Source organism: Ammodytes marinus (assembly GCF_949987685.1).
Source record: "Ammodytes marinus genome assembly, chromosome: 15".
NCBI classification, from domain to species: domain Eukaryota; kingdom Metazoa; phylum Chordata; class Actinopteri; order Uranoscopiformes; family Ammodytidae; genus Ammodytes; species Ammodytes marinus.
Window position 1 is genome coordinate 3288320 of NC_137219.1, and position 26658 is coordinate 3314977.

At 39.6% G+C, this 26658-nt stretch overlaps 2 protein-coding genes across 4 annotated transcripts in view; one reads left to right on the forward strand and one right to left on the reverse strand.

Annotated features, from left to right (window-relative positions):
- Nucleotides 1-738: 738 nt before the first annotated feature.
- On the reverse strand, nucleotides 739-22261 carry nsd2 (nuclear receptor binding SET domain protein 2). Its single transcript, XM_080042200.1, has 22 exons — nucleotides 22157-22261; nucleotides 18787-19464; nucleotides 17044-17230; nucleotides 15869-16035; nucleotides 14068-14559; nucleotides 13164-13389; nucleotides 11994-12103; nucleotides 11609-11723; nucleotides 11183-11301; nucleotides 10540-10629; nucleotides 9942-10068; nucleotides 9116-9316; nucleotides 8314-8493; nucleotides 6431-6587; nucleotides 5791-5993; nucleotides 5212-5315; nucleotides 4704-4973; nucleotides 4135-4251; nucleotides 3417-3558; nucleotides 3107-3213; nucleotides 2505-2703; nucleotides 739-1326 (listed from the first exon to the last, which is right to left on the reverse strand). The coding sequence occupies exons 2-22, from the start codon at nucleotides 19438-19440 to the stop codon at nucleotides 980-982; spliced, it is 4314 nt and encodes a 1437-aa protein (XP_079898326.1). The 5' UTR covers nucleotides 19441-19464; nucleotides 22157-22261; the 3' UTR covers nucleotides 739-979.
- A 1956-nt stretch (nucleotides 22262-24217) lies between these two features.
- Nucleotides 24218-26658, forward strand: part of letm1 (leucine zipper-EF-hand containing transmembrane protein 1) — a 37246-nt gene continuing 34805 nt past the window's right edge. For all 3 annotated transcript variants that reach the window (XM_080041942.1, XM_080041943.1, XM_080041944.1), the window contains exon 1: nucleotides 24218-24527. In XM_080041942.1, coding sequence (XP_079898068.1) covers nucleotides 24449-24527 — 79 coding nt within the window. In that variant the 5' untranslated portion in view covers nucleotides 24218-24448. The remainder of the gene's footprint in view (nucleotides 24528-26658) is intronic.

The following is a 26658-nucleotide window of genomic DNA, read 5'->3' on the forward strand; positions in this document are numbered from 1 at the left end:
ATCTGACATATATACACTATATATATAAAAATAAAAGACAATCCATTTGGCAGCCTGTATGATGTATCACCCCTATTCCAGTAATCATAATTTTGGTCTTTGATATACACATATATATTTATACTTATAAAACTCTTCTAAATTGTTCAATGAGTGTTGAATGTCGAAAGGCGACTGAGATTCAAGTCAGCAATTTTACTAATGGGTTTTTGTTTGTATGATGTTGTAGCAGAAACAAACTAGCTTCTTTTGTTGAAAAAAAAAAAAAAAAAAAAAAAAAAAAAGTGATAATTTCTCAACTAAATTTAAAAATAAAAAAGGCAGTTAAGTTTGTGGAAGAATGAGTTAGAATCCACTAGTCGAAGTTGCTCGTTCCGCCATTTTTTTTGTGGTTCACCTCAGTGCAGACAAGTGAGAATAAACCTGAAAAATGTATATATAAAAAAAAAAATAATAAAAAAAAAATTAAAACGTTAATGTATGAACGGTTAGCTGAGGCCGCAGCCGAGCACGTGAGAAATCAGCGACTTTCCCTGATGAAGAAGAAGATGTACAGTGCGTTGGTTTATGTGATCTTGGAAGATTTAAAAAGATGGAAGTCAGTGATTCTGGAGAACGTTTGTTGTCAAATTCTCCTCAAGATCCACTACCTGTCCCCTGATAAAATAAAAAAATCCAATGTTAATACTCAGCCTAGGCTCTGTAAACAGGCATGTTGCTAGCCACAGTGGGGCCCACTTTGTTTACAGAGTCTAGGCTGCGTATCAACACCAGATTTATTATTGTCAGCACTCGCGCACACATTATGGACAGGTAGCCGATAGTGATGAGACATTCATTGATTTTCCCAACAAGCGTTTTCCAGAATCTCTGACTCCGCCTTTAACATGTGAAGGGGTGTTTATATAACTGTCCATGAGCGAGGGAAGCAGTTGTTAAAAGAGTCTGGGGGTAAGAGTTTCGGGATTCAAAAGTCACTTTAGGCCTCTGCTGCTTTCCTCTTAGAGCCCTTAGTTTTGGCCACGGCTGCGTTCCCCTTTCTGGTTCCCTTTTTAGCGGGACGTCCTGTGATAATGCTAGCAGCAGCGTTTGTTGTTGTTGTTGTTGTGGTGGTTGCCTTGGTTTCAGAGCGGATCTCTGGGCCCTGATTGGCTGCCATCCCGTCCGTGTCATCGTGCTCCAGGCAGCACAGCTGTCCCGGGGCGGGCCCAGGCCGGAGCGCCCCCTCCTGGTGAGACTTACAGAAGGAGTTGGGGCAAAGCTGGCAGAACGCCGAAGAGTTCTTACCACACACGTCACAGTGGTGCCACGGACAGTCCCATCGACCTGGGAGGATGAGACAGACACAGGTTAGAAATCTTAAGAATTTTTGGTTAAAATAACCAAATTATTGGTTATTTATTTAAAAATTAAAATGAAATTATAATAAAATATTCAGCCCCGGAAAGAATTAAGAGACCAGTCTGGATTTTCCTTAAATCTTTATCTCTACATTACTTATTGAAAATGCTCTAAATGACAATATTCTTATTGAGAATTTGGTAGGAATGTTTTTTTTTCCAGAGCTGTATATAAAAATTTAATATTTTTTTTAGAAAAAGGGTTATCTGTCATGAAAGCCATGTATGGTTCTAATGTGTGTAGTCCTACCGATGGGCCTCTTGGTATAATGTGTACAGGTGAAACTCGAAAAATTAGAATATCATGCAAAAGTTCATTTATTTCAGTAATTCAACTTAAAAGGTGAAAATAATAAATTATATAGACTCATTACATGCAAAGTGAGATATTTCAAGCCTTTATTTGTTATTATTTTGATTATTATGGCTCAGAAAATTTGAATATTACCTGAAATCAATAAAGAAGGGATTTTAAATACAGAAATGTCGGCCCTCTATAAAGTATGATTATGCATTTGTACTCTGTACTTGATTTGGGCCCCTTAAGCAGGAATTCTTGCCTCAATTCCAATTAATTTTCCATGATATTCTAATTTTTCGAGTTTCACCTGTATATTGATTGTAGTCTTACCGAAGGGTCTCTTGGTATAATGTGTGTATAGAGTGTGGTCCTACCAAAGGGCCTCTTGGTATAATGTGTGTATAGAGTGTAGTCCTACCAAAGGGCCTCTTGGTGAGGTTTAAGCAGCTCAGGTGAAAGGCCTTGGTATAATGTGTGTATAGAGTGTAGTCCTACCAAAGGGCCTCTTGGTGAGGTTTAAGCAGCTCAGGTGAAAGGCCTTGGTATAATGTGTGTATAGAGTGTAGTCCTACCAAAGGGCCTCTTGGTGAGGTTTAAGCAGCTCAGGTGAAAGGCCTTGGTATAATGTGTGTATAGAGTGTAGTCCTACCAAAGGGCCTCTTGGTGAGGTTTAAGCAGCTCAGGTGATAGGCCTTGGTATAATGTGTGTATAGAGTGTAGTCCTACCAAAGGGCCTCTTGGTGAGGTTTAAGCAGCTCAGGTGATAGGCCTTGGTATAATGTGTGTATAGAGTGTAGTCCTACCAAAGGGCCTCTTGGTGAGGTTTAAGCAGCTCAGGTGAAAGGCCTTGGTGCAGGTTTTCTTGTCACAGAGCACCAGCTGCCCTCCGTCTCCGCAGCGGAAACAGTCGTCCTCCGACTTCTTCTTTCCCTCAGATTTCCTCTTCTTGTATTTCCTCTTCACGCGCTTTCCTTTGGGCTCCGCGGTCTGGACGTTTGAGTTCTGCGGAGCACACAGGGTTTGGGTAAGTTTTAACAATACTGGATGGATCTTTCTAACACTATGTTTCTAAACAAGGAACCAAAAAAAAAGGAAAAATATTTTTTGCTTCTATTTAATATTATTTTAGAAAACTTTGTGAACAAATATGACTTAAAAGACATGAAATGTATATATATATATATAAAAAGGTAGGACCATTTCATAATGTGCACAGTGCATTAGTGGCTGTGTTTGACCTGATTGAACTCCTTTCCACAAGTGAAAATCTAAAGTAAATTTAACGGTATAAATAAATAAATAAAAACAAACACACTTTTAACCATGTTTTTTAGTGGATCTGATGACTTTAATAATGTAATCTGAAATCTAAACATGAACCTCGAGCTAAAGTCTGACCGCTCACCTTAGGACGATCACCAAGGAAACCGCTGCAGTTTGGCGCGTCGCAGCGACAGACGGTTTTCTCATTCCCGAGGCAATCCAGGTTGTAGTTAAACGTCAGCTCAGTCGCTAGGAAAACAAACACAAAAAAAAATACTTATTTAGAACCAGTTATCAGCAGACTGGCGTTGTAAAAACACCACCGCTTTTTGTCCAAAGGGGGCGCAAGAATTAGCAAAAACTGATAGTTCCTCAGAGCACCTTTAAACTTGATTAAAATCTTAATTAATATCTTTAAATTGGTGTGGAACTTATCAGCGACCGTGTCTCACCTTGTGGGATGTCACACACGGCGAACAGACCGACCCGAGTGTCCCCGTTCACCGTCCACTTCTGCGTCTCACAGTTTGGTTTGCAGCTGTGGTTCATGAAGCGAGAGTAGTTCCCCTTCGGACCGGCGTCAATGATACGGTCCTGATGAAGACACAAGACATTTAGAATAAGTCATTTGTTTCAACAACCAACTCATATTTTTATAGCTGTTTCCTGTGTTTGTTTAGTTGATGAATCCACTATTCCTTTGTCACTTTAAAAAAAAAAATTTTTAAACAATTTTTATTGGTGAGAAGCATGAATAAACAAACAGTTTTTTCCGCCCACATTTTTCATAACCCCCCACCCCTAGAACTTACCCTTATTTGTCACTTTTTAATGTATTATATTTATATTTAAAAAAAAAAGTTTAAATTAATTTTTTTTACAGTGTGTAATAATATTTAGTGTCATCTTGTGGTGAGTTTCTAGATTACAACGCTCCCTTGCTAACCCACTAACCTTGTCTATGGTTCCTTCTACCTACTCATGGTTCTAACTAACCCTCACCTTGTCTATGGGTCTAACTACCCCTCACCTTGTCTATGGTTCTAACTACCCCTCACCTTGTCTATGGTTCTAACTACCCCTCACCTTGTCTATGGGTCTAACTACCCCTCACCTTGTCTATGGTTCTAACTACCCCTCACCTTGTCTATGGTTCTAACTACCCCTCACCTTGTCTATGGTGAGCATGTAGAAATCAATGATGTTGTTTTCCTGGGCGTATCTGATGCGCGCTCTGCACTCCTCCTCGTCTATCAGCTCTCCGATGTATTCGTTCACAAACTCGCCCTGTGGGAGAGAAACCAAACGTCAGACCACAGATGTCTATGATACTAGAAACATGTCCCCCCAAAGCCCTCCAACCCATAACATAACTAAAAGCTTCAAAAACATATATTTGCCATTTCTATATTTCAATTTCTCCCCCATTTATCATATACAGTAGCTGATACCAGTGTATCTGCAATGACACAATATCAACACATATAGCCAATTTCTAGGGACAAGAAACACGACCAACAGAAACAAAGCAATGGACATTCAAATAAAAAAAAGCTAGAAATTGGCACTGAAAACGTCAAATTTCAAATCAAATTGATACTTAGATTGCCATGTCTTTTATTATTTGCTTGTACTTTGATTTTGATTTGTTTTGCGTGTGTATAATTGTATTTGTCTGTGATGTAAAATTTGGAGAAGAAAAAAAAAAAAAAAAAAAACAGTAACCCCTCCCCCCTGACCTTCTTGATGTCCCGTAGAGCGACCAGGCCCCAGCCCTTGCCGGGGGTTTTAATGATCTTGGTTTCGGGGTAGAGGCGTTTGGTGAAGTCCTGGTTGCAGCAGCGTTCCCCACTGGGACAGACCTGAGGATGGCACTCGTACTGGAGCATCCGGTTCAGACACTCGGCCTCGAAGCCACACGGCCGATCCACAGACTGCTTACAGTTACACTTTGGGATCTCGCTGATGTCTGCCGTGTAGACCTGCACCTTACCGAAGGGCTTGTTCACCTGGGAAGAGGAGGAAAAACAAACTTAAAATTAGATATTTAACATTTTAAGACATCAATAAGGATAAAGTTTTATAAATGTTACATTAAAAAGGTGGAGTCAGTGATTCTGGAGCGATGACTTAACTTTTTAAAAAATGTCATCAATTATTCTTGTTTTAATATGCAATACACTCTTCACATGCTGGATTCGTATATTTAAAAATGCATTTGATAATTCACACAATAAGAATTCCCACCTTGATAAATTTATACGGTTGTGGTTTCCGGCTGTTCTCTTGCGCTTCCTTCGCCTCGCGTTTGATTTTTATTTCCTTGAATCGAACTTCCGCCTCCAACAGAGCTGAGGGAAAACAGAAATGTAAAAAGAAACATTTACAATTGGTCTAATCCGTTGAACCATTCAATATTCAACACTCTCTCTGTCTCCCCATTTCAACTTGAAAAATGCCAAAAAATAATCTTAAAAATAAAATAAAAGTTGCATTTGCATAGTCTAGATCCGTACCGTTCTAGAAGACCCTTCCCACAGTGCAATAAGTACAAAAGGATAAATAAGACGAGTATTATACACAATAAATAAATTCCAAATAGTGCAATTGTGCATTTTCTAGAGTACCATTAATGTACCATTATTATTCATTTTTATTATTCATTTTTAGATTTTTTTACTTTTTAAGAACACAAACTAGTAAAAAAGTCAACACACAAACAAACAAAAAAAAATAAAAATAAACAACTAACATGGCATACTCTACTTAACAGGTTTCTAAAGACATTGTTTAAACTAAAAAAGGGTAAATGTTGTAGATCTGTACCGTTCTTGAAGACCTTCCCGATGCCGGTCCTCTGGTGCTTGCTGCCTCGGTCTCCCTCCATGTAGGGGAACACTCGGCCCTGGTGCGTCCAGAAGTAATCCTTAGAACCGAAGAAGAACACGGGGAACTCTCCGATCTCGTGTCGCAGGTGCTGGATGTTGGTCGGGATGTTACGAGGGTGGTGGATCTCTGCAGGCCACCATCTGAAGAAACAATAAAAAAATATATTTTTAATTATTTTATAAATAAAAAGTGTTGCCCTAAGAACCAAGTTTGCTCTAAGAAACTATTTTTTATTTTATTTATTTTTTAATAAAGTTTGCCTAAGTTTTTATAGGTGTTTCTATCTAGGCCACTTAGTGTACCAGAGAGTTCTACAAGCAAGTCAGTGCATTTATTTGGCGGTTTTAGAGAGTTACAAGGGTCTGTAAATGCAATGAAAACAATCTCTGACATCCATGCTCATATCATTACATATCGATACTCTTTAACAATAGTCTCCATAATTTGATGCAGAAAATAAGGTCATGAAAAGATTCAAGATTTTTTTTTTTTTTTGCAGAAATAAGTTAAAATGCTTTTTGCTAGAACTGTCAAACAAACTGCTTCAGATGTATTATATTTGATCATATTGTCTGACCTGTATGTGCCCAGTTTGACCCAGATTATGTCTCTGTATTTGGGTTTCTTTCCGGCGCGACAGTCGTTGCAGAACCAGCTTCCATCGGGCATCGCGATGTTCAGACAGTCGGGGTGAAACGCTGCCGGACAAGACTCACAACACAGCAGCCGCCCGCCTGTAAAACACAACAAGTTAAGTTTATTTTAAAAAGGTGCTCCGAGGAACTATTAAAGCTCTCAAAAACAGGGAAGAAAAATGTCTAAATAACATTCTACAGGATGTTTTGCAATTAAAATAGGTTCAGTTAAAGGTTCTCTGAAGAACTTTCAGTTTGTGTTCATTCTAGCGCCCCCCTTGGACAAAAGCGGTAGTGTTTTTACCACGCCAGCTGTTGTTCCTGGTCGAGCGTACCCATGACAAAGGCATTAAGCAAAACTATATTAAAATAGCGTTCTTTGCACTGATGGTCTCGTTTGCTGTTACATGTCATTTATGATCGTCAGAGAAAAAATTTGACTGTTTCAGAAATATTTAAAAGTTCCTCGTTGCTATACTCAATTTACAGGCACCACAGCGACCTCATGGTTACTGGGAGGAGGAACCAGAGACCTCATGGTTACTGGGAGGAGGAACCAGAGACCTCATGGTTACTGGGAGGAGGAACCAGAGAACTCATGGTTACTGGGAGGAGGAACCAGAGAACTCATGGTTACTGGGAGGAGGAACCAGAGAACTCATGGTTACTGGGAGGAGGAACCAGAGACCTCATGGTTACTGGGAGGAGGAACCAGAGACCTCATGGTTACTGGTCGGCCCCTCTTTCCTCTAGGCCATCCTACCACCAGAACAGTTCAATTTAAACTTGAAAGGGATTTCAGATGGGTGTGGAACAACTTACACTAATTACAGTTGAGTCATCCGCACAAGGGGCAATAAAAACTAGCTCAATAAAACAGCAAACGTTTTGTCTGAGTAGAAGCCAACTAAACTGCCACGTACCCTCTCGTTAATAGAACCACACACACACACACTGTTTTGTAACGCGCGTGTGTGTGTGTGTGTGTGTGTAAGTGTGTGTGTTTTGATCTAAGTGGATAAAGGTGGCCTGGCATTTCCACATGAATTTATGCAAAAATATTAAATTATAAAGTTAAATAATTTCAATACTAAAAAGTCACGTTATTCACCATCAAACTATTCTCACATAGAGCTTGAGAAATTCTACAAATGGCTTTCTTTTCTGGGTTTCAGTATCATAACTCCCACATAACATTACAGCAGCGAAACTGGATGATATTCAACTGAAAACTGACACACAGGAACTGCAGTTGTTGAGCACTTCCTGTGATTTCTTGATTACCGGCTCCACACCCAACCTGGCAACCAGCTAGACGAGCCAAATGGACTTCCTTATTGCCCTTTATACAGATTAACAACATACTGATAACATTCAGACTACACTGTCTGTAGAGCCATTACATTATATCTAAGCTGAATATCCAGCAGTGTTCATTAGCAGAGGTCGGACACTTAAAATACACGCCTGAAATAAAGACCATTTCAGCATGAGGTTCATTTTAAAATGCCGGTATTACCAGTACATCGACGGTGCCCACCATCTCTACCATTGTGTCCTTGAGCAAGACACTTTGCTCCAGGGGTGCTGTACTATTGCCAATTGACAATAAAGTAAATTAAAAAAAAATATTTCTAAAATGTTTGGCTACCACGTGTAACTATTGGTACAAAACATGTTTGTTTCAACAGCACAAAAGATCCATAAAATATTGATGTAGACAAATAAAATTATGATCAATATGTGGTAATTGTAAACTGGTTATAGATGAGGACACACACACACACACACACACACACACACACACACAGGAGAGGAGTCTTACCCTTTGAGCAGACGAAGCACCAGCTGACGTTAACGTGGCTGTGGTGGCTGTAGCCCTTCTTGGCGTGGAAATGGTTTGTGCAGATGATGGCGCTGTTGGTGATCATCTCGCTGCCCGCGGCAACGCACATGTCACCGGCGTGGTACGCTACCGGGCAACGAAGGCAACGCATCAACCGCCCTATAGGAGGGAGAGGGAGAGAGAGACTTAAGATTAGATAGACTTATGTACACATAGTTTGTGTGAAAGCTTTTTATCATGTTTTGTATTGGGTTTATACATTTTATTTTGATTTCAGAGACTGTTGTTTTGTGTATATGTTTTTCCTGTGATAAAAAACATAATAAATTGTCTTTTTGGGGGCGCCTTTAGCTCAGTTGGTAAGGCGTCCCCCTCCCGGGCCGGGCCCAGCAGCAGACCCGGGTTCGATTCCCACCCGCGGTCGTTCTCTGCATGTCACTCCCCTCTCTGCCCCATTTCACCTCTGTCTCTCTGCACTATCAATAAAGCATAAAAATGCCCAAAAAATATCTTAAAAAAAATTGTCTTTTTGACTTGCCTTGCCTCAAAATTTAAAATGAATCTCAACATTAAGAGGTAATCTATCCTCCTAAAGATGGTAAAAATGTTTGTCTGTGTATGTATAAAAAAGACAATAACATTTTTGTGGAAAAAAAATAAATAAAAAATAAATAAATAAAGGGAGGTGACTACCTTGCCTGTCTGAATTGTGTAGTATAAATAAACTTGCCATGCCTCTTAATGTAAAGGAACCTCAACATTAAGAGGTAGCTACCCTTACCCTTGGAGGCCTTGTGCTTGGCGGGGCAGCTGTAGTGGCAGCTGAGGCAGGCGTGCAGAGGACAGCGGAAGCCCTTGTTGTCGAACACAGTGAGCGGGTTGAGGCGGATGCACGCTTCATGGTAGAACTTCCCACAGTGTGGAACGTGACAGCGACGAACAGAACCCTCGGAACTCTTACAGTGGAAACACGAGTGGATTCCTGAGAAGGGAAAAATAGGAGATGACTTGTTAAAAGCAATAATAACAAAGATGCTATTTATTAGGATAGATTTGCCTTTTACTTTTTGTTTTATTTCTGTTTTGATGTTTTTTTTTAAAAATATATGTTGTGATGGTGCAGGAGGGAAGACATTTTTTTTGGCATTTTCAAGCTTTATTAGATAGTACAGAGTTGAAATGGGGAGACAGAGTTGAAATGGAGAGAGAGAGAGAGAGAGAGAGTTGAAATGGAGAGAGAGAGAGAGAGTTGAAATAGAGAGGGAGAGAGAGTTGAGAGAGTTGAAATAGAGAGGGAGAGAGAGAGAGAGAGTTGAAATAGAGAGGGAGAGAGAGAGAGAGAGAGAGTTGAAAGAAAGAGAGAGAGAGAGAGTTGAGAGAGAGAGAGTTGAAAGAAAGAGAGAGAGAGAGAGTTGAGAGAGAGAGAGTTGAGAGAGAGAGTTGAAATAGAGAGGGAGAGAGAGAGAGAGAGAGAGAGAGAGAGAGAGAGAGAGAGAGAGAGGGGGGGGATGAAGGCCGGAGCCGATATGGTACGCACTCTATCCACTACACCACGGAGCGCCCTATAAGTCACTTATAAATCATAGAATAGCTAGTTAACGTCTTACCGGTGGTGCACTGCTGACAGAGCAGCTTGTCCTCCGGTTTGAGCGACAGACCCAGACAGCTGAGGTGAAACATCCCACAGCACTGGCCCTCACAGGGGACCAGGTCCTCCCCGGACTGCTCACATGTCTGGAGGGACAAATAAGGTTAAGGTCAGGTTCATTTATATACCACAACTTTTAAAAGTGAAATTAATTTGTGTATCCATTAAGGGCCCGTGTCCACCTGGCGGTTTTAAAGGGCGTTAAATGCTGGCTGTGCGCTCGGGAACAAGTCAAAAGGCGCTGGGAGAAAGAACGCTGTCAAAATAAACGGAACAAAACACATGGAGCACATGCGCTCGGAAAAAGGTGGTAGGTGGGCACGGGCCCTAAGAATTGTGATATCATCCACCATGTACTTTCCCAAGGAACGACCTCCATTTTTGTAAGGTTTTGTTGTTTCAAGTCAAATTAAGTTAGTTTGTGTATGGATGGAGAATTATGTGTTTAACAAAAAGCACTTAACCTTGATTAATTCATTTGTATTTAGAAACAAGTCAAGCAGCATTTTCTCTATGAAATAACCTACATTTAGATAAAGTTTTAGAGTCACACCCACCTGACAGACGAACTCTTTCTTGCGTTCTCCTTTCTTCGTCCCGTCCAAACTGTCGCTGGGAGACTCAGGACGTCCTTCACTGCCAGAGCCCTGCAGCAGCAAACAACGTGACAGCAACTTTCAATAACACAGACGATAGCCAAACATTCACACTATCTGCAACACGATTAACAGTTATAGACTTTTCACCCTCTTTTCAGACACTTTGCTTTATGCCTTTCGTTGTTTGTAAACCTGACTTTTTTTTTCCAATGTTATGTTCATGTATGTTTATATTATGTACTGTATGTTTAACTCTTTCTTTTGGCTTTACTTTTTTTTCCTACAATATATTTATTGCATTATTTATTTTTTATAACACACACAAACAAACAAACAAACAAACACCATCACAACAATGAATAAAAGAAACAAAAACAAAACAAATATTTTTTTTTTAAATGACCCCAAACAATTTAAAAAAGCAAATATATCCCATGTTCCCACCCGGCATGAAATGTATGTAAGGCTCCCAGATCTCGACAAAGTCCCCCCCGCTTGCCCTTGACAATGTTAATTTTTCCAACCCTATACAGCTGGATAACTCCCTTATCCACAGGTTTTACTTGTTACTCTCAGACTGACTGAGGTAACTCCCTCTCACCTCTGGGTCTGGACAGGGGGAGGGCCGTCTCTTCTTGGCCTTGGAGGGCGCAGCAGCAGCGTTCTCTCCGTCCTGTTTCCTTTTCCTCCGACGCTTCGGTTTCTCTGCGTCTGCGGCGACTGGGAAAATGAAAGTGTGTTCGGACAATGATGTAAACGAAGAATTCTCCCAGCGTTCCAATACCCATATCATCTACTATTTAGTATGGTAGACATTTTTTTTTAGGATGTCCCGATTCTTGTAGCCAGATTTAGGATGGTTAGAAATAACAATAATGTCTACTACATCCGGCCGAGATTTTTAGTGTTGAAAATAGCAGCTATTGACGGTGCACACACAAAACATAAGACCTAGAGATAAGTAAAGCATCTTAAAGACTAGAAATAGAGATGAGAGAAAGCTCAGCAGTCTAACAAGACGTCTTACCAGTGAGGAGAGCTTTTGAGGCTTTGGAGTTTTTCCGTGGCTTCTTGGTCACTGGAACATCGTCGGCTTTCTTTCTTCTTCTCGGCTTTTTCTCCGTTCCTTCTGAAGTCGAGGCCTGGGACAGTTTAATGGATGAAATAAACATGAAAATCAAGTTCTTATAACTAAGTTCCAACTTCCTATTGTACATTTTGGGAACTAATTTGTGTCCGGTGATCGATGCTGAACATGAAATACAATCTTAAATCTTAAAGCACTTAATTTTATTTTATGAAGTTTCTCTTTTTCCCCCAAAGTAAAATTACTCATTAACATTAGCTTTTACTCTACAAGAACAGGTGCAGTGTTGGGACTGAAATGACTTTGCATCAGATGGAATCCTCACCTGTTTTTCAGCATCTTTGATCGCTTTACGTCTCCTCTTCGGCTGCGGACCCTTTTCTGCCGTATCGTCTGCTCGTGGCCTTTTTGGTGTTTTCTTCCGCACCCTCTTGACTAAAAACAAGATAGTATGATCGAAAAAAGGTTTAAAAAAAAGATGATATACTTATTTGGTTCTGAAAGATTTTTTTTTTGCTGTGAGAATAAATTAGGCACAGGAAATATTTTCAGGCAGTTATTTTGAATACTGATTAATTTATAAGATTTCTCCCTCCGTGTGCCAAGTACCTTACTGTCAATTTCAAGACTATAATCTCTACTTATGCATTTGAGAAACAAAAAAAAAAAAAAAAAAGAGAGAGAGAGAGAGAGAGAGAGAGAAATTCCTCAGATGTGAAATCTACAGAAACATATTTGGACCACAGGATGGAGAAAAAAGATTAGGAAAACAGTCCCCCCCCCTCATTATGCACTTGAAATGTTATAAACAAAGTACAAATGTTGACACTCATTAGTTTAAGATTGCGGTAAAGTGGAAAGTTATTGAAAGATTTTAACTTCCGGGATCAATAACTAATAAGACAAAACACAATCAAAACACAAACGATGGTTTAAACAATGTCAAAATAAGTCGTAGCCCCTCTTTCTCTTAACAAATCAGGAGGGGCGAATTCCTAAACATACAAGTCACATTAAATTAACCCAACAACTCCGCTATTTTACTAGCCACATATGGCCATTTAAAAAACACAAGATTCCACAGGTCTTGTAAACTAACACGGGCAGATTTAACCACACATTGACTTATTGCTAACAACTGCCTGGATTTAAAGGAATACTTCACCCATACGGAACCGGCGTTCTATCATTATAATTATAAAATTGCTATTATAATATAATGAATGAGGTTTTTTTCCCCTCCGTCTTCCCTCAGTCTTCCCTTGGCCCAGCTGTCCTGTTAATCCTAACCTTACATTTTCCCATACGTGATGTCACATATGTAGGAAAATGTAGGGTAAGACTGTGAGACCATAAAACACTCTTTCTGCCTTTACTCAGGCTAGGATGAACCGATTTCTAAAAATGTTGCACATTTATACTACATAGGATCTCAGAGTTCAATACATCTTCATATTTCCACCGGTGAAGAAGGTCTTTAATCTTTTTAACCAACCTGGAACTGGGACCGGATGTGACACCGGTTCGAGAGTATCCTCCGTCGAAGAAGCCAGTTTGGATTTGCGTTTTTTCACCGGTTTGGAGGCGTTTTCCTCGGCAGGTTTTTTCCGTCTCCTCACGGTCTTGGTTGGAGATTTGGGCTGACGGGGTTTTCTCTGCTTCTTCTGAGGAACCAGTGAGTCAGCAGGTTGTTGTGCGTCTGGTGCAGAAGTGGTGGAATCCTACGGAGAAAATAAACAAACAAATGTATTCAATTAAGCTATCGACAAAAAGGTAAAGCTTTCTAAGGACTTCCAAAATATGACCATTATGTTAATCTATCAGGGTTCTACAACTACCTCCATTACAAAAATCTCTAATTTTCACACCTTGATTTTGTTACAGAAATAACAAACTGTGGTTAAACAGTTTGTTGGCTCTAGCGCCCCCTTTGGATAAAAGCTGTAGTGTTTGTAAAACAATGCTGTCATAAAGATCTTTGTGCATTAGAGTAAGAATGTCATTGTACAGTTGCCCCGTTTTACTGTACACATACGACATATATTTAATCTTGAACCGACCAACAACATCTCTTGCAAAGTCTAGAAGAAAATAAAAAACATTTCATCCGACAAGCCTAAATCTGGCACATTAAATGTTGAACTTTGGTGCTGTCTAAGTTACAATGCACAAAAATAACTTTGCACTTTCTTCGTATTTATTTATTGTATTTTATCTTTTTAAGTGTGTAAGCTATCTGAGGAAATGTGTGGTGGCATGTCTGTCTTGAAGCTGTTGTGGCACTGTACTTTCCTGTAAAGGATTATTAAAGGATCTATCTATGTTTAATAATGTGCGCTGTCCCTTCTAAATAAAGAAATCTAAAAAAATATATTAAAAAAATTGCGGTTATTCCTAACCTGTGCGGCCGGCTGTGGATGGAGCATTTCTTTGGGAGAAACTTTAGCTTTTGATTTCTTTTGAGAGATGGAATCCTTCAGTTGGGCCTTTCCCCTTTTCCTCCTCTCCCCCGCTGTTTTGAGCTTCGTTAGTTTTGCTGTTTTTCTTGGTGCTTTGGACTTTTTGGCCGTTGAAGTGCTAGTTGTGTGTTGTGGTGGTTGGGGGGCTGGTGTGTTGCCATCATCATCAGCAGCAGCAGGGCCCACAGGTAGTAGTGAGGCGGGCTCCAGGATCGGACTGAGCCTCGACTCCGAACTTTCATGCCCGATATCGGTGCTCGGTTCGGGCTTGAGTTTCTCCAGGAGTTGGGGGTTGAGATGGGGACCGTCTTCGTCGTACAGAAAGGCAAAGTTTGCCATGCGTTCGTCCAGTGACATGCCGAGAGCCTCTTTAGCCTGGATCAAACCCATGTTCCACTGAGCCTGCAGCTTACGAGGTACAGAGGGAGCAGTCTGTGTAACGTAGAGGGAGAATAGCATTAGGTTATGAGAGGAGTTATACAAGACAGAAAAAAAATGTTTAATCATTATGTTAAAGGTGCAGTGTGTAATATGACATCATCAAGAAAGTTCTACAAAGTTCTAGAATGCAACGCTCCCTGGGTAACCCCACCCCTTTTGAATAATAACAGAAGCTACAGTGGCCTTCAAGGACAAGAACAATTCTAAATTTTAAACAATGCACCTGATGACATTCCAACTATGACACTTTCAAGATGGCGGCACTAGGCCTTGGTCCAAAATATGCAGAAATATGGACATATATGAGACCCTTTCTAAGGGAAAAAATAATAATTCAAAACATTTTTTTCAGCTATTATGCACTAAATTAAATGTACTTATGGATATTATAATTACTTTGTACAAAATCTGCTAGGAAATAAAACCCAAAATTCTACACACTGCAGGTTTAAAGAAACAAATGTTGAGGCCATTTACAAACAAACACACTGTTGAGATATATATATAAAAAGATGATATACTTGTCTAGTGAGGAGACCTTATTTATTTGCGGGAATAGAGAGGTTTTAATAAGTTAACCAAGATAGAATTAGTGAACCTTTATTTATACAGGTAAATCCCATTGAGACCAGAGACTATTTTTCAAAGGAGACCTGTTCCCATTCACACACACATTCATTCATACACCAATAGCAGCAGGCTAACTATCGACATTCACAAGTTAACCAAGATAGTAGTGAAGTTTAATCATTGCTTTTAGGGAACAAATGTTGAGGTAATTTAAGAACTAACAAACTGTTGAGAAGAATATATGTTCTTATCATATTGTGTAACACAGTTGCACAATATATTCTGGTATTAACAAAATTGCACGATTTACAAATACTACATTTTAAGGAAGTACAATGTTTCTCATCTCCAAGTCTTTCTCACCCAACAGCATACACCACACCTTCCTCTGGCCTTTAAGCCCGGGACTTCACATGACATAATACATTTGTTACAGCCCTAGTGTGAATGTGAGTGTGTGAGAGAGAGTTTGAGAGAGGAGTGTGTGTGTGTGTGTGTGTGTGTGTGTGTGCATGCGTGTGTAATATAATAAATTTAATTAGCTTTTTTTAAAGATATATTTTTTTGGCATTTTTTTTTATGCTTTATTGATAGTGTAGAGAGAGTTGAAATGGGCTAGAGAGGGGAGTGACATGCAGAGAACGACCGCAGGCTGGAATCGAACCCGGGTCCGCTGCTGGCCGAGGCCCATGGGGGGGACGCCCTACCAACTTAGCTAAGGGCGAATTACCTTTTTATGCAGCCCGCGGGAGGCCGGTTGTTTGTTCCCCAGGCCGAGCTCTGGGTATTGATCCTCGCCAGTGAAGGAAACCATGTTCTTCTCAAAGATGTATGCTCTCTCCGGGGCGTTTCCAAAGTACTGCACATGGTAGAGCAGGCCCAGTCTGCTGTGGGAGGCTATGAATGAATGAATGAATGAATGAATAAATAAATACAGCTACAAATAAATTAATACATAATAAAATACATATCAAATAAATAGATAGATAGATAGATAGATAGATAGATAGATAGATAGATAGATAGATAGATAGATAGATAGATAGATAGATAGATAGATAGATAGATAGATAGATAGATAGATAGATAGATAGATAGAGCTACAAATAAATACATTTTAAATAAATATACATGGTATAAAAAGTGACTTGAAAATATATTAAAAAAAATGCCTCGTATAATACCAGATATAATAGTTACGTTAATTATCCCCGTAACTCGTAAATACAATATTTCTGAAGAGTATGTGAAGACTCCACTTAACTTCAAAACACATCACTTAAAAGGTAGAGTCACGATCCTGGAGAACGCTTGTTGTCAAAATCATTTTCAGTCAAAATCTGTGAATATCTCCTCACCACCTGAATGTACGGTCTGTGCAAGGAAATATTCACTGGTTTTGAGCAAAGTGATTTTGACAATAAACATTCTCCAGAATTGCTGACTTCACCTATAAGTAAAGTTAAAGGTGAAGTGAGCGATATATTTATGTGAATATACGTGTTAAATCGCTCTATATTCTTACAGTGATCACTTAGCGATAACACAGGAATGTCAGTCACCCGCTCTGCAAGTAATCAGCAAATAAACATTCTCCAAAATTGCTGACTTCACCTTTAAGTGAAGATAAATATACAGCTCTGGAAAACATAAAGAGAACACTTCAAATGTTCAGTGTCTCTTGTTTTATTCTTTAGAGGTATATGTTTGAGTAAAATGAACATTTTGATTTTATAATATAAACTACTGACAACATTTCAACCAAATTCACAATAAAACTCTTGTCATTTAGAGCATTTTCAATAAGTAATGTAGAGATAAAGATTTAGGAAAAATCCAGATTGGTCTCTTAATTTTTCCCGGGGCTGTATAAATAAATTAAAGTAGGTAATGACTTTGTCTCACCTTTGGGTTTGGGTTTAAAGTGGCTGTTGATCTCTGGGTCAGTGGTGACCATGCAGGGCCACCAGGGGTAACCGGAGACCTTGGTCCACACCAGCTGTCCCACAGAGAAACAGATCAGCTGAGAGGACGCTACTGCTGCAGGAGACTCCTTCTCTTCTGTTAACTCTGGGATGACATCGGGCTCAGGCTGTGGGAAGAGAGAGAAGAAAAAAGATCAAAATTAACATATTTCTCCCTACAAACTATTTCATTCAGAGACTTGCATTTAATTTAACCTTTATTTATACTCAAGAGATCAATTGAGGGGGGAAAAGAGAGAGAAAAATAAGTTAAGAAAAAGATTAAAAATTTTAATATTTTCCTTCCTAAAAACAATAACCGGTACCCTCCCTACAAACTATTTCATTAAGACCTTTGCATTTCTGTTAGTATTAGCTCATAATTCTTTTCTTTTTTCAAGATAATTTTTTGGCATTTTCAAGCTTTATTAGATAGTACAGAGTTGAAATAGGGAGACAGAGAGAGAGAGAGACAGGGAGAGAAAGAGAGAGGGGGGATGACCTGCAGTAAAGGGCCACGGGTCGGATATGAACCCGTGACAACTGCAACAAAGGCCAGAGCCAATATGGTACGCGCTCTATCCACTACGCCACTGGAGCACCTTCACAATTCTTTTTTATTGGTGATGCATCACAACAAGTATATAGAAAAAGAGCGAGTATATCTTAAAAAATAATCCATTTTAGGCAAACTCTTAACTTCTTATTTTAGATTGAAATACTTGCAAATGTTCCATCACTTTCCATCTGCATGTTTAAGCCTAAGTGGAATCTTATCTACTTTGTATATAGCATAGATTTCCCCCAAAATTATTTATGCGAGCAAATATTTGAATGTTAAAAGACAAGTTCCCTGTTTATTCAACTGTCCACAGGAGGTCCGGTACATTCATATGCATGCCGTGGTCCTTTTGTCTCAATGGCTTCTGTCAGCATAACTGTAGCTACTTTATTGTGTTAATGTTTGTCTTTACAGCAGTATTAGCCCGTCAAATTACATGCAGTACATGTAATGACCACTGACACATAGAAGTTATAGCTGAAAAAAACGTTTTCATAATTTGGTTTATTAGTTAGTTGTGGAATGACATGACGGAGATAATCACGGGAACTAACGCACTGTCTAAATCAAATCAAATCAGTTTTATTTGTATAGCCCAAAATCACAAATACATTTGTCTCAGTGGGCTTTACATTTCATACAATATGATACAATATGACACCCTGCCCTTACACCCTTAGCTCGGCTGAGAAAAAACTCCCAGTAAAAACCCTTTACCGGGAATAAAAAAAAATTGAAGAAATCTCAGGGAGAGTCGACAAAGTAAGGGATACTTCTCCCAGGACGGATATACTGCAATAGATGTCATAAGTAGAGAAAATGCAGGAAGACTTCACTTGTTATTTAAGACTCTTTTCATTGATTTATTATTATTTCCCCCTCCCCATTGTCTTTTTATCTTGTAACTTGTTTTTTTTTTAAGATAATTTTTTGGGCATTTTTGCTTTTACTAGATAGATTTTGTAGAGAGTTGTAATGGGGCAAAGAGGGGAAGACATGCAGAGAACAGACTCAAGCGGGAATCGAACCCGGGTCTGCTGCAGGGCCTGGGGCCATAACTTGTGTTTTATAAGCGTTTTATAAATAAAGATATTATAATAAAAGCAGAATTAAAAGCCAAACCTCATTGGCTGCTGCAGGCTCTTCTACCGTCTGTGTGTGTCCCAGTGTTTCCACGGGGATGGCAGAGGAAGTGATGTTTGGTTGAGGTTGAAGTTTTGGTTTGTTGTTGTTAGCTCTCCCTCTCCGTTTCTTTGCATCTTCCCTCATCCCCGCTCCGGCTAAACTATCCTCTACGGTTGTGTCCACCACGCTTGTCCCATTGACGCGGCACGGCTCAAACGACGTCTGCCCCACCACCTGCGGTATTATGGCCTCCATTTCGGGTTCGGTGTGCGGAGGGGAACAACTGTGATGGTTGCCATTTGTAGCCGGAACTTCGCTACCCTTAGGAGGTTCCGGAACACCCATTTTAGGCAGCGCATCTTGGTCCCCGTTCAACACACGTGAGGTCAGATCTTTGAGTCTCTCCGAGTGACTGTTGTTGATGTTGTTGTTATGACTGTGGTGGTTATTGCTGGCGGCCATCTTGTGAAGGACACCGTCTTGTAGTGTGGCGGCGAGTTGGGCGGCGGCCTTGTCCAATAGGATGGCTGGATCGCTGGTTATGTCGCCGCCCCCTTTTAGAACGCTCAGGGACTCGGGCGGATGCTTCATGCTGATTGGTTTGGCTGGTTCAGGCATCGAGGGCAAGGAGCTGGCTATGCTGCTGTCCATCCCATCTACACTGGACCAGGATCACTGAGGGAAGGAAAACATAGACACACACAGACACACACACACAGACAGAGACAGACAGACAGAGACACACAGACAGACAGACAAACAAACAAACAAACAAACAAACAAACAAACAAACAAACAAACAAACAAACAAACAAACAAACAAACAAACAAACAAACAAACAAACAAACAAACAAACACACACACACACACACACACACACACACACACACACACACACACACACACACACACACACACACACACACACACACACACACACACACACACAGGTTATTCAACAGGTTAATTCAGAAAACATTAACAATCCAACAAATGTCTCGCTATTTATTTTACCACACTTTTTTTTTAGTACTTGGAAAAACAAGACTAAGTGTTTATTATAGCCAGTGATGTGGACTTGAGTCATGATGAATTGGACTTCAGTCTTTTATCCTAATGCAGATTCAATTAATTGTTAGTTATACAATGTCCAATAATATCATTACTTGACCTGGCTGTCCTTCGCCGACCTCCATTTGTCTATTTATGGATCTATGCTTCTGACATGTAGTATTTCGGAGGTTGTTTGTGGGATTTTGAATGGGGTAAGACGCTAAATGAATTGCCCTTCTTGGGATCAATAAAAATGTTGTTCGGCAAAGAAAATGTAGTTGTGGCACCATCTTAAAAAACACAGTACAATACAGACACACTCATCACACAAATGTACCCACATTCAATCAATAAATAGTAGGCTATTCAAAATCACAGCAGCAGGCCAGCATAGCATACAAAAGCCTTATTCAAACAGTCAGCATGACATATTGCACATTTTGTCCCAGGTTACTGCATAAAACTGTGATTGTACTTCAGAAATAAATAAATAACTCGTGATCTAGTCCTTAAGGGTTATAATAAGTTAAGCAGAGGGTGTGGCAGTGCAACAAATGAGTTTTGCAATCATTGGCTCTGATAAAACTATTAAGAGTCCCAACAGTAATACAATAATAAAATGGCTGATAAAAGTTATGTTCAATATTGCACATAGTGTGTGTGTGTGTGTGTGTGTGTGTGTGTGTGTGTGTGTGTGTGAGTGTGTGTGTGTGTGTGTTGCATATTTTAGTCCTTGTTGTCAGTGACTTCTTATTCCACAGGTTGAGTCAGAAATGTTTCAGAATTATAATTATTGGTGCTCCTCATTCTTGCAGTTTGAAAAAAAAAATATATATATATATTTTTTTTTTATATATATATATTCTTGGATATGATGATTCCTTTGAGCTTAACGTTACACATCACAAAATGGCCCTCACTGTCTCACTCCAACAGAGCATGAATACACAGGCTTGGTTGGTGCTTGGAGGCGACACAGAAAACTGCACCTGTCACGGAATGTTTAGCCGGATAGTTCTGGATGTCTTCCGTGAGAAACTCGAGCGTCTGCAGTAACCAAAATATAGCAACAAAGCAACAAAAAAAAAACAATCGCCTCTAAAAGTAAACCAACACTAAATGCATCAATGAAATCCACATATAGACCTAAACGTTCAACACAACTAAAGTGAACGAGGTCAACCAAGTCTACCCCATTTCTTGATAACAACCATACATTGCATGCGACACGAGCACAACAAAAAAAAACACAAGACGGTTGGAAAAACCTCTTACCGCGACAATTTTTAAAGTTGGGGAAATGACTAGCGAGCGAAGCCTGACGCATAGCCGGGTGGAGAGAGCAGGAGGCCGGCTTACAGGAGGCTGCAGACACCGCCGCATGCAGCTAAAGAACCACAGTGTGAGTGGGTGGGTGTATGGTTCTGCCGCGTAACCACTGCATCACTAGAAAAGCCGCGGAAATGGGAGCAGCTGACAAGTCCGAGACGAGTATAGTGCAAATGGAGAGCGAATAATTAATGAAAATCTCCACCTCCACACTTCATATAAAAGCTAGCGTTGTATATATTATGGTGTCAGGTACAAGGTAATTTAAGTTAGCAGTGTTATAATACAACGACAAGACGGACTGACTAGTCTTCTTAACATTACAAGCGCTTTTTAAACAAACATTCGGTTATTGTAATGGTAACTCATCATACCGTCACGCTAACTTTATCCAGCCCTTGCGGTTTCATGTCATCTATATACAGTATATGGTCAGGCACAAAAACGGGCTCCGACTACAATCTGAAGCGGAAGCCACGATGTAGGAATCTCATTAATCCCAGCCATAGACAAGCACTTTCCCCCGTGCCATCCAACCTCTGCATCTCTGTCATTGCATTGCATTACAGTCAGCCATTACGCTACACTCCAGCAAATAGACAAAGCCGCCACCCAAACGGTGAATGCAGTCAGCTAACGTACAAGCTAACCCTGTCAGATATAAGCAAATACGGGAACAAATAAATGGTTACGCAGCTGAACGATTGCGTCAGTTTATTTTAACTGCTCTGCTATTGTTTCGCTGTTATACTGAATTAGTAGGCGCCATGACAGCTTGTTTCAAAAGGGCTAACGGTGCTAGCCGAAGCTATCCAGTTTACCATTGAAACCCATTCAAAATGCAGGTTAAGCGTTAGCATAGTTAGCCGGCTTGCTACCTAGCAGGTACACTCGCTAAAATGTATGGCAGTGATATCTCCTGCCGGCTAATATATCCCCAGGGTTTGACAATATGAACATGAAAGGCAGTTTGTTAGCGGTTACCTGTTGAATCTCCAGCGGTTGGTCAAAGGGAGAAAAGCCCCGTTTTCATCCTGTTAAGCGAAGGATTTCAATCAAAAGCTTGCGGGAAACTCAAACTGCGCGTCCGATCAGCGCGAAAAATACTCACTTCCGATTGGTCGAGACGAGAGCAGCGCGAGGCTCCAACCGGTCCTTTCAAAAAAAAAAAAAAAAAAAATCCCAACTGTAGGAAGCAGCTGACCTCAGAATCACCGTCTGTTTTCACTCCTTTTTCACCTTTTTACTGCTTTATTATCCAATGTTTAGTGCTTACAGACACTATATATGGATGTTTATTCATCTCTTGAAGCAATAATGTAAAACGGCTGTGACTACGATAACATATAACGTTTAAATTCCGTAAAAAAATATAAAAATTGTGCATTGCAGTTAGAATCAGTTTCCCCTGTGTGACGTCACTGTTACAGTAGAAAAAGTGTGAAAGAAAACAAAAAATATATGTCCTACAATAAATAAATAATTTTTTTGGATGGCCCATCTTCGAAGATGATACAGTAAGCCATTGTAGTAATAACTAATAACAAATAACCAAAACATACATATAAAACAACTTTTTATTAAAATAATCTGAAAAAAAATTATATATTTTTTATTTTACATTTTACATTTCTCATGAGGATAGATAGATAGATAGATAGATAGATAGATAGATAGATAGATAGATAGATAGATAGATAGATAGATAGATAGATAGATAGATAGATAGAAAATTACAGATAATATAGGCTATATTATTATATAGGGTCATGTAGCCTATATACACAAACACTAATAGGCCTAATAGACAGAGGTAAATAATTCCAACTTCAAAACAAGACAAGGTATTATTAACGTCTTCATTGAAAGTAAGAGGCCTAACGCTAATTTAGGTCAAAACTATGGGTCACCGACAAAGCCTATATTTAACCTACATTTTACGTTCTAAACATAAGCATCAGCAATAATCCATACTAGTCTCGCCCAGGCTACATCATGTACTAGGCGCCTATGCTATGTATCATATGGGCAAGGCAAGTTTATTTATATAGCACAATTCAGACACAAGGCCATTCAAAGTGCTTTACAGGGGCAAGATTAAAATACACAATACACACATTAGAAAAGCGAATTAATAGAAATAAAACATTTAAAAAAGAAAGCGAATGAATAGAAATAGAACATTTAAATACAATTAAAATTATAAATGTAGCAAAAATATACACGATATTTTCCTTTTAAAAGCAGAAGAACTGACACAACTAGTTTCATGCATTGATATGTTTACCCCATCACGTGTCGACTGACCTGGTTATTGCAAGAACTCGGCCGTTGACGCTTCTGTGCTCCACATAAACACTTTACTGTAAATTACAAGCATTAAACCTAAACATGCAGTACCGAGAGAGGAAGCTAGGGGGCGGGAAAACTGGTGAAACAACACAACCGACTTCCGACAAGAATTTGCCCTTTCAAAATAAAGAATGACATCTGATTTAAGTAATGAAATAAGCATGGAAATAGGCCCTTCAACATATAATCAATTGGAAATGTATGGCTTAACAAGAGAATAGTTTCAATATATATTTTGTTGGCTTCAATTTATACATTGGAACAATCCTTGACAAATATTCTTGTCTTTTATGAAGAGTTTTAGGGCCACAGGAGAGAAAAGAAAATCAGATAAAGAAGATTTTTTCTTTCATCATGTCGAGAAATGTCAAGAATTAAGAAAAATTCTCCAAAATGATATTGTAGTTAGTGGGGCATCCAAGTATTTTTGGCATACTGCAATTGACATGCATGTATTGGGACATCCTAAATCTTTTTCTGGCATATTAAATAGTATGGAAGTATGGGTATTATTGGACATAGATAGTATATATAAAGATATATTGGAACCGATTGGAACGCAGGGACGGGCTTTTATTTTATAAACGTACCGGGTGTGTGTCCTCCTTCGCGTTTCACGAGCACGCGCCTCTTACCATCGGATTGACGTCACAGGGAGCTCTGGTCGGGCTAGCTGTCAATCCGCGGAGAGCGAAGGGAAGGGCATGACATGGAACCAAATTCCCCCATTTTATAGTTAATAAACGTGTCGTAACTTGTTTTAAAAAAGCCCAGGAAAGTTGTTGGTGTTTGTGTGTACCAGGTTATTGGCTATTTTCCGCTTAAAAAACCTCTAAAAGAAAGCAGTGGGCTATCTGCGCGCGGGGCTAGTTAACTTACTGTAAAGTGTTTGAGTTTCAGACAGACAGAAAAAAAAAATCCCTCATGGCGTTAATCCTGTTTACGAGGACCCGGGCGCCTTTGATGAAAACGTCCAGGTCTTTAAAGAACGAATTCAAGAAAGGTAAGATGGCTACGTTTGTATTTTGAGTGTTTAAAACCCACTGTTTTTGTATAGGCTATCTGCGTAGGCGAAATTAAGATAAACAAATCATGTTCGCGTCATAGAATGTATAGGCTGCCTATGCAAGAAGTTGGCGAAACAAGGGGTGTCACGTAACGTTTTGGTTTTTACATAGGCAGGTGGTCTAGAGTTTGTTGCCATTGTTTTGGGTTTGCAATGGACGATGGTGGGTTATTCAAGGTGACAGGCTCCCACTACATGACTGAGCATCACAAGCAAACTCCCTTATATCTTTCATGGATTAATTCATTTACAAATCTACAACATAGTTATTACGTTTTTGCTTATAGACGTATTGTAGCCTATATATGAGGTTCAGTGTTGTTATTGCTCGCGATCCTGTGCAGTTAAGCGCATGATTTCACATTTTCCCACAGCATTATTCATAATTCAAATGGTTGATTTGTTTTTATGGCGAATATTCAACATAAAACCCATTTGGACTGCGAGATTTTGATATATAGTAGTGTTTTTTTGGGGGGCGAACAGTGGCGTTGGAGCTGTATTAGTCCAAAATGGAGTACAGCAGTAAGGAGAAAGCATAACCTGCATTTTGGGGATTCGGGTTATCTGAGGACAAGCTGCTCCCTGTGTGTGTGTGTGTGTGTGTGTGTGTCTGCAGCGCCCCCATTCTCTACTGCAGACTGCGACGGGGAGGGCGGGTGTTATGACATGACTGGGTTCATTTTATTTTTGTTTATTTCAGCATCTAGGCGACTAGGCCTAGTACAAGATATCCCCATCTATCCAGGGAAGTATACACGAACGAGACGACATTTTGCGATTTTTTTACGTGCTGATTTCGTCAAGTGTAGCCCAAATAACCCATGGATGCAGTTTATCTTGGTTGTGTGTTCATTGTCGATGTTTCAAATATGGTGGTGTAAGCTAAAATGCTAAAATGTCGAGCCTATATGCAGAGCAGAGAATATTTTTTCGGTATTTATGCAATATATACTTCAATTTTTTGAATTGTCCAAAACGTCACTATGACTATAAAATGTCCACTGTTTTAATTTAGTTTTATTACATTCATATATCATGAGCATAATATGCTAAAAATAGTTTTGTATGATACAAATACAAGAGATGAGATGCCTTTTGCTAGATTGTGCTACTTGCCAGTCACTTGACATCTGCAGTCTGAGCATGTACACACACACACACACACACACACACACACACACACACACACACACACACACACACACACACACACACACACAGAGAGAGCTGTCCTCAAGCAACCTTTATGGAGGAGTATCGGGTGTCACAGCCTAACCATACAGTAGTTCATGAATGATTATGGGTTTGTTTTGTCTCATTAACAGCTGAAATAAACACAAATTATTCATTTTGACATATGACAAAGAGGATAACACCCAGCACATCCGATTCCTTCATCTCCATCCCTATTTTATTTATACAAACAAACACACTTATCTCTCAAGCGACTGGTCTTAAACTGGGCATCAATCGGTCAAACTGACTCAGTAATTTCATATCACCACATGTTTTTGATAAGCATTGCATAGTTAGATGTTGTATAACCAGATAGCTATTAAGCATATATACAGCCCCGGGAAAAAAATAGGAGACCTGTGTCCCTGGATTTTTCTTAAATCTTTATCTCTACATTACTTATTGAAAATGCTCTAAATGACAATATTTTTTATAGCGAATTTGGTAGAAATGTTGTCAGTAGTTTAAAGTATGAAACCAAAATGTTCATTTGAGTCAAACATATGCCTCTAAAGAGTAAAACGAGACACTGAACATTAGGAGTGGTCTCTACATTTTTTCCAGAGCTGTATGTAGGTGATATGTCTCTTGTTAGATACACTATATTGGTGTGTTGGACAGCCATCAGTGAGTGGTGTTGAGGACATTAGAATACAATGCTATTGGGGCGCTCCGGTGGTGTAGTGGATAGAGCGCGTACCATATTGGCTCCGGCCTTCGTTGCAGTGGTCACGGGTTCAAATCCGACCCGTGGACCTTTACTGCAGGGCATCCCCCCTCTCTCTCTCTCTCTTTGTCTCCCCATTTCAACTCTGTACTGTCTAATAAA